Here is a 14,084-nt window from a genome sequence, read left to right on the forward strand (position 1 = left end):
TAGAAATAAAGTGTAAACTTTATTTCTATGGCTCACAATCAAACAACTGACTAAGGCAATAGTTTTAAACAGCCAACTCTCCCAAAGCAGGATGACCTCCTCCCATATCTGTTACCATCATAACAGTTCTCTGATAATTACTGTTGCTGAATAGATTAATTTAAAAATAAATGCACCTGAATTCAGTGAAGGGAGAGAGAAAACAATTTTGGGACAGAAATATATCTGCCAGTAAATAAAGTTCACAATTTTTGAACTTCCCACTGTTCATAATACTGAGCTAAAAATCTCACTGCTGTTATGAGACTTTACTGAAACTTTTCAATAATTTATAACAGTACATGAATTTGCAGGATAGCATTTTGTATCATACAGTGCAAATTGACTTTATCTCCTATATTATTTTCAAAGTCTTTGTATGCATTTTGTTAAATGCATGTAAAGACTTTCGTTAAAAAGAAGCTATTTTTAAATATAGATTTTCTAGATTTTTTTTCAGTATTCTTAAAAGACAGATAATAAGTTAGTTTCCATGTACTTTCCTCTTTTTTCAAACTAAGGTATCAGTGAGTATTTTTATTTCTTTTATTTTGTGGATAACAACACTTTTTTTTTTGCTTTGCTAAGTTGATTATTTATTTATTTCAGATTGTGATATTTGGTGACATATACAGTATTGAACACCGTTTCTTAACACTCAAAATTCAGTTACAGACAGGGAAAAAAAACAAAAAAACTTGAAAACTCTTCAGAATATCCTCACTATTCCAGCAGCTGTGTGCATATGGAATGGTTCCGTAAAAGATCCATGAGAATCAATATATCATTATAAAATGAAACTATAATGGTTTATTACTATCTTGAATTGGACAGCCATTTCTACCAACCTATGTCAAAGTATTTTAAAAAATAATATGTGCAATTCAGTGTAAATTAAAATGAAAAATCAAAAAGAGAACAGCTATGCTTAGATGGTTTTGACTTGACTTGTCCATTAATTGATAAAATAAGCTTCTGCATAGTATAACTTCATAAAACTCAGTGACTCCTTCAAATAGAACTTAGCCTATAAAGCATGAAGATTTAACTTGTGTTAAAGCGGTGCAACTAAAGGAACACTTTTAACCAGCACATTTACACTGGCTTATTGATAAATAAAATGATTTTTAATTACCTGACAGTGCAACACAGCTACACTATTTTAGTATATAATACATATATTAATTTTTCTTAGTTCATCAGTAGTTTTGCATAAATATTTTTTCACCAAGCAATATATATATTTTTTAAATATATAAATATGTTGGATACTCACTGAACATTTGCCATATATAGTTTCAGCATCGATATTTGCGGACCAGTAACTTCTATGCTCTTGAACTATCTCTAACTTGTAATTCACATCTCCTAAGAGTTTCTGTTGATGAGGAGAAAGTTCAGAGATACGAGAATACCACTTTACAATGGCCCGATAACAGTCTTCTGTACGGTCTCCTGAAGTTTTAGTTCAAATTAAACAATGTCAGAACTTACACCAATGAAAATATAATATACTCACAAAAAAGAATATATACTGTAATGCTTTGAAAGCACCACATTAATTTTTATCAAAAATTTTTGGCAAAGAAAAAAATTAATTTCTTTTCTTTGTAATCAAAATCGCAATTTTCTGTTATTTAAGTAAGAAACAGAATAAAATGCAAACCCTGAGGGTGAGTATATAGTCAGTCCTCGACTTATGCCTGGTTCCATTTCAACAATTCTGTCTTAAGATCAAAAAGGATGCAAGTTGGAAATCACTACATAAACTATAAGGATACCTTAACATGCCTGAATACTAAAATGTGTATCTGTTCAAATTTATTCTTCATTTATGTTGAAAAATTACAACATAAAATTACTAGAGTATACTGTAATGAAACATTAATAAAGAGTATTTCTTTATAATAATCATTAAAATAATCAGCTTGAAAAACATGAAGCAAAAGTATTTCTTCATAGCTGCTTTATTAATTAAACACTTCAAGGAGGAGGCAGGAAAGGCTAAGTGATCAATAATAAATTCTTCAAATTCAGAAATTGCAATTAAGCATCCCAATCATGGATTACCATAAGCATGATTTGTGGAAGATTTATGCTCATCTTCAGGTGGTGAAATAACAGTGGGCTTCTTTAAAATATGTACATTACATCCAACTTAATCTGAGCAGTTTTGCTTTCTTTTCTGAAAAAATTACTCTAAAATAAGTAGAGTTGCAGTATTCGACTACAATTTTTGAAATTGCAGCTTGCATCATTCTAACTACTTTTGCTAAATCTCTTCATGTTAGGATCTATTTCCTCCAAGAATGGAGATGACGTATTAACAGAGATTCTTCTACCAATTTTTTCAATGTAAACCTTTTTGGGGAACTCTAATTCATTGTTTCTCTTGAACCGTTTGCACCTTTGTCTTACATTGTACATTCTTTGTACAATGTAAGATATTATATTCCTTCCAAAGGTCTCTTTCCTCTTGTATGCAATTCACTATGAGTAAATTTGCTTTAATAATAAATAACCAGATTTTAATTCTTACCTGTTTTACATTTTTTTCATTTATACTAGATGTATTTCCTCAACGTGTTTCACTGTCTATAAGGCTAACAGCATCTTTAGGAGGTTGCATAAGTAAAATAGGTAATATAAGTAAAAAAAACTAACAAAAAATATAAACAAACATTTTCCAACAGCTGCTAATATCTATAAATTGAAAAAACCGGAGTGATAGTTTAATCACGAGTATCATTAGGCATGTTACATGCAGTATCTACATTGTTGTGCATGTGATTACTACATAGAAGAGATATCGAATGTTACACATATTAATTAATGACTTCCAAATGTCATAAATAATCCTTTCTTGAACAACCTGTAGAAGTAATTCTCTTCTAAGTAGGGCATGGAGGATGCTGTCAATTTAATGTGTGTGATGTTCTTTGATGATGATGTGTGCTACAAGTCCATTCCCCCCCCCCCCTTTTGTTTTCAACATTGCCTATATGTTCTTTGTTGCAGATTTCGAAACTTCTCCCAGTTTGACCAATGTATATCTTTCCACAAGAACACAGAATCTTGTATGCACCTGGACATTTATAAAATGGAATTTTGTTTTTGTGGGAACATAGAAAGCTTCGTAAGATGTTGACTGGTTTGAAGGGTGTTCTGATCTTGACTGCTTTAATATCTGGGCTATTTTTTTGATATATATGGTATGGCCCATGTATGGTACATATACTGTGCCTTTGCAATTAATTTCTGGGTTATCATGGGATGATTCATTAGAAAATAAAAGATTTTTTAGTAACTTTTTTTTTTTTGGAGTAGCCAGTTGAGTTCATAGTTTTTAGTGTTTTTTTAAAGTTCCATTTTTCAAGTTTTGATTATACCTAATTTTTGTTGAGAGTGATGGAATGAGCTTGCTTGTAGGTACCTGCCTGTGTAGGTTTCTTTCCTATAGACTTCTAATGATAATCCTCCAGGAATGATTTTTTTTTAGAAGGATGTCTAGGAATGGTAATTTTACATTCTTTTCCACTTTTAATGTGAATTTTATTTTTGGATGTTGATTATTTAGAAAATATAAAAAATCTTCAGTCTTTGTGGGATGTCACCAACATATCTGCACCATACATGTGGATTTAAGGTTGCCTATGCTATAGCTGATTCTTCAAATTTTTCCATGTATAAGTTGGCCATTGGAGACAACAGAGGTGAGTCCATTGCCATATTTGGTAGCAAAATTTTCCTTTCCAAGTGAAGAATGAATATTTTAGGTAATGCCGGAAGAGACATGTGATGTCCAGAGGAAACTGGTTTTTAAATAATCTTCCACAAATACATAAGCTAGTTTAGAAACTATTCTAAACTAGCTAATGTATTTGATGGGGTATTTAAATTTTTGAAAGTTTATCTACAAAATGTGTTGAGTTTTTGAAGTAGGAGTTTGTATGTATGATATGAGGCTTGAGGAGATTAGATGATATGTTGGAGAGCTTCTGCCATCAACTATTGGACTTAGAGGGTTGTCCATCTTATGAACTTTAGGCATGCCATATAATAATGGAAAATGGATGTTCTGATTTATATTATTATTTTTTTAAATTTTTTAAAGTCTTCTGTAAATTCAAAAGTGCTGAAGATTAGATCATTAGTTTTTATATGTGATGACCAAGTTGGATCTTGGTCCCTTTCTGAATATGTGGAAGAGTCCGATAAGTCATAAGGGTTATCAGGCTCTTCCACATATTCTGAAGTTAAGAATATCCTAATTTGTATCAATACTGGCATATTATTTTTTAAGAAAATTACAACAGACTAATTATTAATTATAAAAAATTTAATATTTTTGATATTTCAGCAAAGTCCAAAAACACTAATTTCAAAAATGACATATATTGCTTGATACATTACAAAGAATAAATATACCTCATATTTCTTACAGGCAAGTGAATATATATAAATATAAAAATATAAATAAATATAAATATATAGTGAATATATATATAAATATATATAAATAATGATATAAAAATAAATGAAAATATGTCTGAAAAACAATCTATAAACCAAGGAGTAAGACATTGATGCTCTCTTTATTCAATTTACATTAATGAAATACTAATATAGTGAAACATCTGTGGAATTAGGACTGATTATAGACCTAAAAATGAACTGCTGTGTTTGTTTAGCCAGAAGTATCAGAAATAAGGAAGATAAAATGGTTTCAGTGATTGGGTTTATTTCTCCCCAAAATCATTGAAATAAGTGAAATATGGTTGAATGAAGATGATATTGTAACAGGGATAGAAATGGAAGGAAACGGTATTTTTCGCAAGGATAGGAAGGGCAAGAAGGGATGGTGGGGGGGAGGGGTTACTGATGATAGCAGGGGAATTAAGTCCACATAAGGTAGACATGAAAGAGGGAAATAGTGGCAAAGATTATGAGGTAGTTTGGTGTAACGTGGAGGTTGAGAGGAACACATATTGGATGTTGCCATAAGCCTGGAAATGTGAAAGGTGGTGATGAAGAAATGTATAAACGGCTTGGATTAGTCGGTACACAATAAATAACGGAAAAAACTCACGTAGAAAGATTATTTATTAGTATAATTTTCGCCAGTGTGTCACAGGCATCTTCAGTACATTAAGCTCAAAATTAAACACTAACTGACAATTCCAAAAAGCACCACCTAAGTAGCTGGTGTAAGATAACTAAAAAGGTCAATAACTTTCCTAAAAAAAAAAATAAAAAAAATAATAATACAATAAAAAGTTAGGAAAGATTAGCTGATTTGTAAAGTACTATCTCCCATAAAGGGGATAGACGTAAGCCATCGGATCTGTTTAAGTTAGGAGAATGAAATAGAGTTTCACATGTTTCTTTATAAAGGCGTTCCATGAGAAACTGACTTTTGTGAAGAACTCTTGTCTTTCTCCAATGAACTCTGTGTCTAGTGAAGATGGCATGTTCAGAAAGTCCAGACTTTTCAGGTTTAAAGTATTCAATATAAGATTGGTGTTCTTCTAGCCGAATAGAGGCAGATCTTCCTGTTTGTCCGAAATAAGATAATCCACAAGAGCACGGAATCTGGTAGACACCTGGATGATTAAGATGTGGAAGCTTGTCCTTAGGAGAAGTGAGAAAGGTGGAGATTTTTCTAAACGGTCGAAAGGCAACAAAAATATTCAGTGGTTTTAAAACTTTTGCTATACGTTCACTGATGCCTTGTACATAAGGGATAGTAATGCGCATTATTTCCTCTGTGCTTGAAGAGGAAGACATATTAAAACTACTCAAAGTTCTTTTAATGAAGCAATTCTTATAACCATTAGATAGAAAGGAAGAAGTTATGTATTGTAGTTCTTTCTGTAAAAGATCGTCTGTAGAACAAAAGGAGTGGGCCCGATGAACCAGTGTTTTAATAGTTCCTGCCTTTTGACTGGGATGGTGATGAGATTCCGCATGGATATAATGGCCTGTATGAGTCTTCTTTCTATAAACTGAGAAATGTAAGTTACCATCTGGTTGGCGAAGAATTAGAAGATCTAAAAAGGCTAACTGCTTATTTGATTCTACTTCTAGGGTAAACTTGATCCTAGGATGAAATGCGTTTAACTTAGTGAGAAATTGTTGAAGTTCATCAGAAGAGCCATTCCATACAGCAAAAATGTCATCGACATATCTGAACCAATGCGTAGGTCTGGGAGAAATATTGTCAAAGATACGTTGTTCAAAATGTTCCATAAAGAAATTGGAGATAGCAGGAGAAAGAGGATTACCCATTGCTGTTCCTTCAATTTGTTGATACAACTTATTTTTAAAGGAAAAATACTAATAAATAATCTTTCTACGTGAGTTTTTTCCGTTATTTATTGTGTACCGATATGTCTACTCACGGTTTACCTCTTTTAAAACTTATTGCTAGACACGGTAAAGTATTGGTAAAGAAGGCCAAATGCATTAACAGATTAATATTCCTTAAACAATGTAAGATGGCCCAGGTTATTCCAACCTGTTGTAAAATAAAAGAAGTTTTTAGGTCCCCAAAAGCTCATCGGATCTACGTCAAAGCTAGTAAGTCTCTTTTAAATATTCAGCTACACGAAGCTAAAAAATCTCTTGGCATCATAAATAAAGAAATTATGGATATAAAAAATGCTCTGGAATCTGTTTTAACTGTTGCAACTTTTACTACTGTAATGCGCATATCTTCGAGTTCTTACTTAAAGGTCTTTAATGATTCTCGTGACAATCTAAAACACAAATTTGAATCACTAGTCAGCTTACCTAGATCCAGTAATAATACTATTGATATAGATAAAGTAGTCATAAATGTTTCCGGATGTCCACTAACAGACTGTGAACGTTTTGTTTTATCAAGAGGATATGATTTCGCTGTTACGCCGAATAAGGTGCCAATTATGGATTTTTTTCATAACATAGACAGGGGTATTCGATCCTTATCCCAAAAAACAGCCAACAGATTACGTTTTGAATGTGCACAAATTCTTTTTCATGCCAAGCCTCCTCGTCCTAATCTTTCTTACTCTGAGTTTAAAGCATTGAAATCACTGAAGAATAACAATAATTTAATAATTACGAAAGCTGATAAAGGGAAGGCTATAGTGATTCAAGATAGGAAGGAATATGAGAGAAAAATGTTTCTTTTACTTCGCGACTATTCAACTTATAGGCCTCTTACATCAGATCCTACCCGGAGTCAATTGAAGAGACTTAATTCTCTTATAGATAATGTATCTACATGGAATGAAGATCAAAAGAAAAAACTTAAAACCTTCTTCGGTCGTCCACCTAGATTGTATGGTCTTCTGAAAGTTCATAAACCAGGCATTCCGTTGAGACCAGTCGTAGATTGTATAGGTTGCCCCACTTACAAAATCTCACAATTTTTATCTAATTTACTCTCCTCTTCAACTAGAAGAACTGATACTTATATAAAAAATACTTTGGATTTCAAAAATAAAATTTCAGATCTTCATTTGGACGTTTCTGATATCATGATCAGTTTAGATGTTGTTTCTTTATTTATAAATGTGACTCTTTCGGAAAGTACTGAATTACTACAACAGGAATTTCCTTTGGACATTGTAAACATATTTGATTTTGTAATAAATTCTGGTTATTTTTCATTTAAAAATAAGTTGTATCAACAAATTGAAGGAACAGCAATGGGTAATCCTCTTTCTCCTGCTATCTCCAATTTCTTTATGGAACATTTTGAACAACGTATCTTTGACAATATTTCTCCCAGACCTATGCATTGGTTCAGATATGTCGATGACATTTTTGCTGTATGGAATGGCTCTTCTGATGAACTTCAACAATTTCTCACTAAGTTAAACGCATTTCATCCTAGGATTAAGTTTACCCTAGAAGTAGAATCAAATAAGCAGTTAGCCTTTTTAGATCTTCTAATTCTTCGCCAACCAGATGGTAACCTACATTTCTCAGTTTATAGAAAGAAGACTCATACAGGCCATTATATCCATGCGGAATCTCATCACCATCCCAGTCAAAAGGCAGGAACTATTAAAACACTGGTTCATCGGGCCCACTCCTTTTGTTCTACAGACGATCTTTTACAGAAAGAACTACAATACATAACTTCTTCCTTTCTATCTAATGGTTATAAGAATTGCTTCATTAAAAGAACTTTGAGTAGTTTTAACATGTCTTCCTCTTCAAACACAGAGGAAATAACGCGCATTACCATCCCTTATGTACAAGGCATCAGTGAACGTATAGCAAAAGTTTTAAAACCACTGAATATTTTTGTTGCCTTTCGACCGTTTAGAAAAATCTCCACCTTTCTCACTTCTCCTAAGGACAAGCTTCCACATCTTAATCATCCAGGTGTCTACCAGATTCCGTGCTCTTGTGGATTATCTTATTTCGGACAAACGGGAAGATCTGCCTCTATTCGGCTAGAAAAACACCAATCTTATATTGAATACTTTAAACCTGAAAAATCTGGACTTTCTGAACATGCCATCTTCACTAGACACCGAGTTCATTGGAGAAAGACAAGAATTCTTCACAAAAGTCAGTTTCTCATGGAACGCCTTTATAAAGAAACATGCGAAACTCTACTTCATTCTCCTAACTTAAACAGATCCGACGGCTTACGTCTATCCCCTTTATGGGAGATAGTACTTTACAAATCAGCTAATCTTTCCTAACTTTTTATTGTATTATTATTTTTTTTAATTTTTTTTTTTAGGAAAGTTATTGACCTTTTTAGTTATCTTACACCAGCTACTTAGGTGGCGCTGCCCTTTTTGGAATTGTCAGTTAGTGTTTAATTTTGAGCTTAATGTACTGAAGATGCCTGTGACACACAGGCGAAAATTATACTAATAAATAATCTTTCTACGTGAGTTTTTTTCCGTTATTTATTGTGTACCGATATGTCTACTCACGGTTTACCTCTTTTAAAACTTATAGCTTGGATTAGTGACAAAAGAATGGTAATTATAATGGCAGTATAGATTGGAATGGAGAGATAGCATTTGGGAATAAAGAAAAGGAATTTATTGAGTTCTTGAAAGATAACTATCTCTGGCAGCAGATGAAGGAGGGCACACGAGGATTGAGAGTTCTAGATCTAATCATTTCATCAGAGGATGTAATTGTGAGAGGGGTTTCACACTTTCTTCCAGTTGGTGAAGGTGATCACCTGAGGCATGACTAATCACATGCAGACTTTTGTGAGGAAAGGTATATATGTGGAATTATAAGGCTGGTGATTATGACAGAAGACTTTGTTGAGGTACTCAGTGATCAATTTATAAGGGTGTTTCATCCTGATCAAGATGGAATCATGAGGAACTTAAGTGTAGAGGACATAGGAGAGGATAACTTAATTGTGAGTGAACAGAAGGCATTTGAGGAAATAAATAAACTTGATGTTAATAAGGCGATAGGATTTGATGACATATCACCACACATCTTAATGGAATGTTCCAGGGAAGTGGCAGTAGCATTGGCATGCCTGTTTAATAAGAAGAGTCTTGCAATAGCATAGGTTTCAAGGGAGTGGAAAGGAGGGTAAAACTGTTCCACTGTATAAAAGTGGTGATAAGACTGTAGCTACGAATTATAGACCAATCTGTATATCTGGAGTTGTGGTGAAAGTAATGGAGAGATTGGTGAGAAGTAGGATGCAGAAATGAGTTGATAACAGCAGTATTCTCTGTGGTTATTAGCATAGGTTTATTAAAGGGAGTTCATGTTTCATTACCTTATGTACTATAACAAGGTGACAAATACTTTGGACAGGGGAGATGCATATACAAGGAGTGACAATTTAATTCCTGGAACACCCGCATAATGTCACCTATGTGGTGATTTGACTGGAGTCATGTGAGTAATCGTCTTTGTACATGTTTTAACTAATGCATGCATAAACTTCAAGCCAATAGAGCCATTTGCTAGTTGTCTATTGCAAAAACAATAAAGATCTGCTTGTAAACTCCGGTGTAAAAATGTGTGATCAAAATTTGGAGTAGCATGTTAACATCAAACATCAGTAATTACAGGTGATGAAACCTGGTGCTTCCAGGATGATCCCGGAGCAAAATGCCAAAGCATGCAGTGGAAAACCAGAATTTGCCATGTCCAAAAATGCACATATGACATGTTCACAGTTCAAGACCATGCTGGAGTGTTTCTTTGATCAGAAGGGGATAATCCACTATGAATTCATTGAACAGGGACAAATGGTCAACCAACAATGCTATTTAGAGGTGCTGAAAAGACCAAAATTGTGGCCTGACAAGTGGATCATCCATCACAATGCACCAAGCCATAGTGAGCTCATCATGAGAGAGTTTCTGGCCAAAAAATCAATTACCAAATCTGGTCATCCTGCTTATTAACCCAACTCAGCTCCCTGTGATTTCTGGCTGTTTCCAAAATTAAAGACTCTGCTAAAAGGATGAAGATTTTCTGACATTGCTGATATCCAGCATAATGTGATAAAGGAACTCAAGAGTATTCTGGAAAAAGAGTTCCAGGCCTGTTTCCAAAAATGAAACATAGTCTAAACCAGTGTATAAAGGCACAAGGGGGGCTACTTTGAAGGTGACAGTAGCCACTAATGTACAGTTCCGAACATAGGCTTTTGATAGACTGCCACGCGACAAACTCTTAAATAAATTGAAACAGATGGGATTGGATATCAGACTTTTGAGTTGGATCAGTGACTGGCTGTTGGATAGGTATCAGAAAGTTGTATATGGGGGTGCAGTATCCCTAAAGAGAAAGGTCACTAGTGATGTGCTGCAGGGGTCAGTTTTGGGGCCATTGTTGTTCAATTTATATGTTAATGACATTGGGATTGTTTAACTAGTGATATGCAGCTGTTTGCAGATGATGCAAAACTAGGGAGAGCAATGCAGAGTCAAGCAGGTTACAATTTTACAAGAGGTCTTGAACAGATTGCATGAATGGGCAGGTAAGTGGAACTGTCAGTTCAATGTTGAAAAGTGTAAGGTTATGAGATTTGGTAAGCAACGATAGGATGAGAAGTATACACTTGATGAGAAAACTTTCAAGGAATTAGAGGAGATGAGAGATCTAGGAGTGATGGTGGACAAGAACCTGAAACTCATAATGGCAATGATGCGGAGGACCTTGACATGCAAAAATAGAGATTATGATGCCATTGTATAAGGTCTTGATCATGTTTCACATGGATTATTGTGCACAGATATGGTCACTAGGTTTCATGGTGACAAGGATATGCTGGAAAGGGTCTCACAAAGGTGGTCAGTGGTCTTTGGAATGAGAGAGGGGGTAGAACAAGAGGCCATTGCTGGAAACAGTATATGAGCATAGGAGTGAGGAGCATGTTCTTTGCTGGAGAGTGGTTGATGAGTGGAATGTATTGCCTGAGTGTGTTGTGAATGTAGGCACAGTGAATCAGTTAAAAGCATGGTTGGATGAGCATTGTGTGCAACAGTGTGTACCTTCCATGATGAGTATCTAACTCCATGGAGGTCAGATGTTAATAATAATATGTTATCATTTGCAGATAATCAGGTAATAATAATAATAGATAAGGTAAACAACTGATGAAGAGCAATATATAATTTAGCATTATAGTAGAACAGTTTAGAATGAAAATATCTAAGATAAAACTAAAACATGGCTAACAGAAGATGATATAGTTAGAAGGATAGAATGTGAAGGCCAGTGAAAACAGCATAAATGAGGCTATCTGGTGTGAGATTGAGATCAGCAGAACAAAATATACAATTGGATGCTGCTATAGACCCCAGGGATGGAAAAGATGATGGAGATAGTATGCATCAGAAAATAGGCTCAATGAATGGAGGGTAAGTAATTATTATGTGTAATTTCAACTATGGGAACATAGATTGAGGAGAGGACACATGGGAAGAAAGAAAATAGAATTTATGCAGTTACTAAGGGATAATTACCTGAGATAGCATGTGATGGAATATACTAGAGGTTCGAGAGTACTCTATCTAATAACTGCACCTAAGAATTTGCCTATAATAACCAATCTGACCACTTTGCTACCAACTGGTTAGAGCGATCATATGGTCTTGACCTGGGAAGTGGCTAAATGTGTGGACAGTTAAGAGGAAGTATATGCAGAATTACAGGGCTGGTAAGCATGACAAGCTTAGGAGATTGCTCGGATTGGTGCCATGGCATGTGAAACTGCAGGGGTTACATGTTGATAGTGGTAAATGGTAAAAGATGGGAAGTGGTAAAGGAGTGATTGAGGGAAGTAATGGCAGACTGCATACCTAGAGTCAGGAAAGTAAATCAAGTCGGAGTTAAATGGATGAATATCATCATCAAAATTGGAGCTGCAAAAAAAAGAAACAATTGTGGAGGAAATTTAAAGAGAAAGGTGACCTGCAGGCACATGTCAGAAGAGTAACTAGTGTGTTAAGAAAGACAGATAATGAAAAGAAGTTAGCTATGCAGCCTAAAGAGAATCCCAAATATTGTTTAATCTAAGTCTCAGCTCTAGGTTAGTCCCAAGGGGGTGAAAAGAAGAGAAAATAGTTTCATTGCATAAAAGAGACTCCAAGACTGATTACCAAATTACTGACCAATCAGCATATCATAGTTGTTGTCAAAGTATGGGAGAAATTGTCAAGAGCAAAATATAGCAATGGATAGATGGAAATGGGATACTGCTTTGGAAGGCAGCATGATTTTGTGAAGGGTCTGTCAGGCTTCATTAACTTGCTAATGTTTTATAAGACAGTGATACTGCTGGACTTTGCAAAGGTCTTTGACATGATACCACATGGAATTCTAATTGCAGCACCTGGGGATGGATAGGAGGGTGGTTGATGGAGAGATATCAGAGAGTAGTTTATTCAGGAGTAGAGTCCAAAAAACAAGGCCTGTGATTAATGGCGTGCCGCAGGGTTCTGTTCTAGGACTGTTACCGTTTAATTTGTTCATTAATGATATAGGAAAGGATCTGAGCAGAACTGTTCAGTTATTTGTCAATGATGCGAAGTTGGGTAGAACAATAGTTGATCAGATGATGTGAAAATTTTGCAGGATGATTTAGATGGATTGACAGATTGGGCAAAGGAGATCAAAGTGTAAGGTTATGCATTTTGTTGTGAAAAGATTACCAACTGTATACCACATTGGTGGAACTGTATTCCAGGAAACTGAGGAAGCATAAGTAAATAGGAAGTTAAAGTTTAAGGGTAACATAACAAAAGTGACTAAAGCAGCTCATCGGATCACTTGGTTACTGAAGAATACTTTGACGAGCAGAGAGAAGCAGGTTATTATTATTCTTTATCGAGCCTTGATAAGACTCTATCTTGACCACTGTCACAGATCTGGGTGCCAGGATTTTTTGGTGATGAGGAGGTGGAGAAGATCCAGAGGCGAGCATCCAAGATAGTAGCAGGTCTATGGAAGTAACTTTATGAGAACGGGTTGAAGATTTGTGGGTTACAGAAATTGGTTGATAGGTGGAAAAGGGTTGTATGATTGAGACATACAAATTATTGAGAAGTTTTTACAAGACTAGTTCAAGAGGAAAATTTTCAGAACAGGTCTGATGGTGGGAGAACTAGGGTCCATCCATGGAAACTGAGTAAGAGTATAGTTAGCAAGGGGTTAGAACTAGGATTTTTTGCTTGGAGAGTAGTGAATGAGTGGAATAGGTTGCCAGAGTCTGTTGTGGGTGGCATGACTGTGAATAAGTTCAAAGCAAAGTATGACAGATAGTGTACAAATGTTGGATAGTTCTTGACATGATGTTTGAGTCTCCCTCGATGAGTCTAAGGACTCCTTGGAGTTATCAGTAATAATAATAATTATTGTGGACAAACTCCAGTTAGAAATAAAAGAACAGAATAGAAAAATACTTTTATCTTGGATCTGAAATATCATATGAAGGAGAAAAAGTCACACAATTAAAAACTTCAAAATTTTTACAGTTATAGGTCTGATAAATAGAATAATCAATCCAAATCTTGTACAAAAAGAAACATGCTTAAAAATAT

The 14,084-nt window shown here is 34.6% G+C and overlaps 1 protein-coding gene across 5 annotated transcripts in view; it reads right to left on the bottom strand.

Annotated features, from left to right (window-relative positions):
- Nucleotides 1–14,084, bottom strand: part of Orc1 (origin recognition complex subunit 1) — a 207,565-nt gene that overhangs the window by 158,891 nt on the left and 34,590 nt on the right. For all 5 annotated transcript variants that reach the window (XM_090416224.1, XM_090416223.1, XM_090416220.1 and 2 more), the window contains one exon: nt 1,316–1,494. In XM_090416224.1, coding sequence (XP_090272350.1) covers nt 1,316–1,494 — 179 coding nt within the window. The remainder of the gene's footprint in view (nt 1–1,315; nt 1,495–14,084) is intronic.

The sequence above is a fragment of the Typopeltis vanoorti genome, chromosome 3 (genome assembly GCF_054136105.1).
Source record: "Typopeltis vanoorti isolate ZY-2024b chromosome 3, IOZ_Tvanoo_1.0, whole genome shotgun sequence".
In the NCBI taxonomy this organism is placed as follows: Eukaryota; Metazoa; Arthropoda; class Arachnida; order Uropygi; family Thelyphonidae; genus Typopeltis; species Typopeltis vanoorti.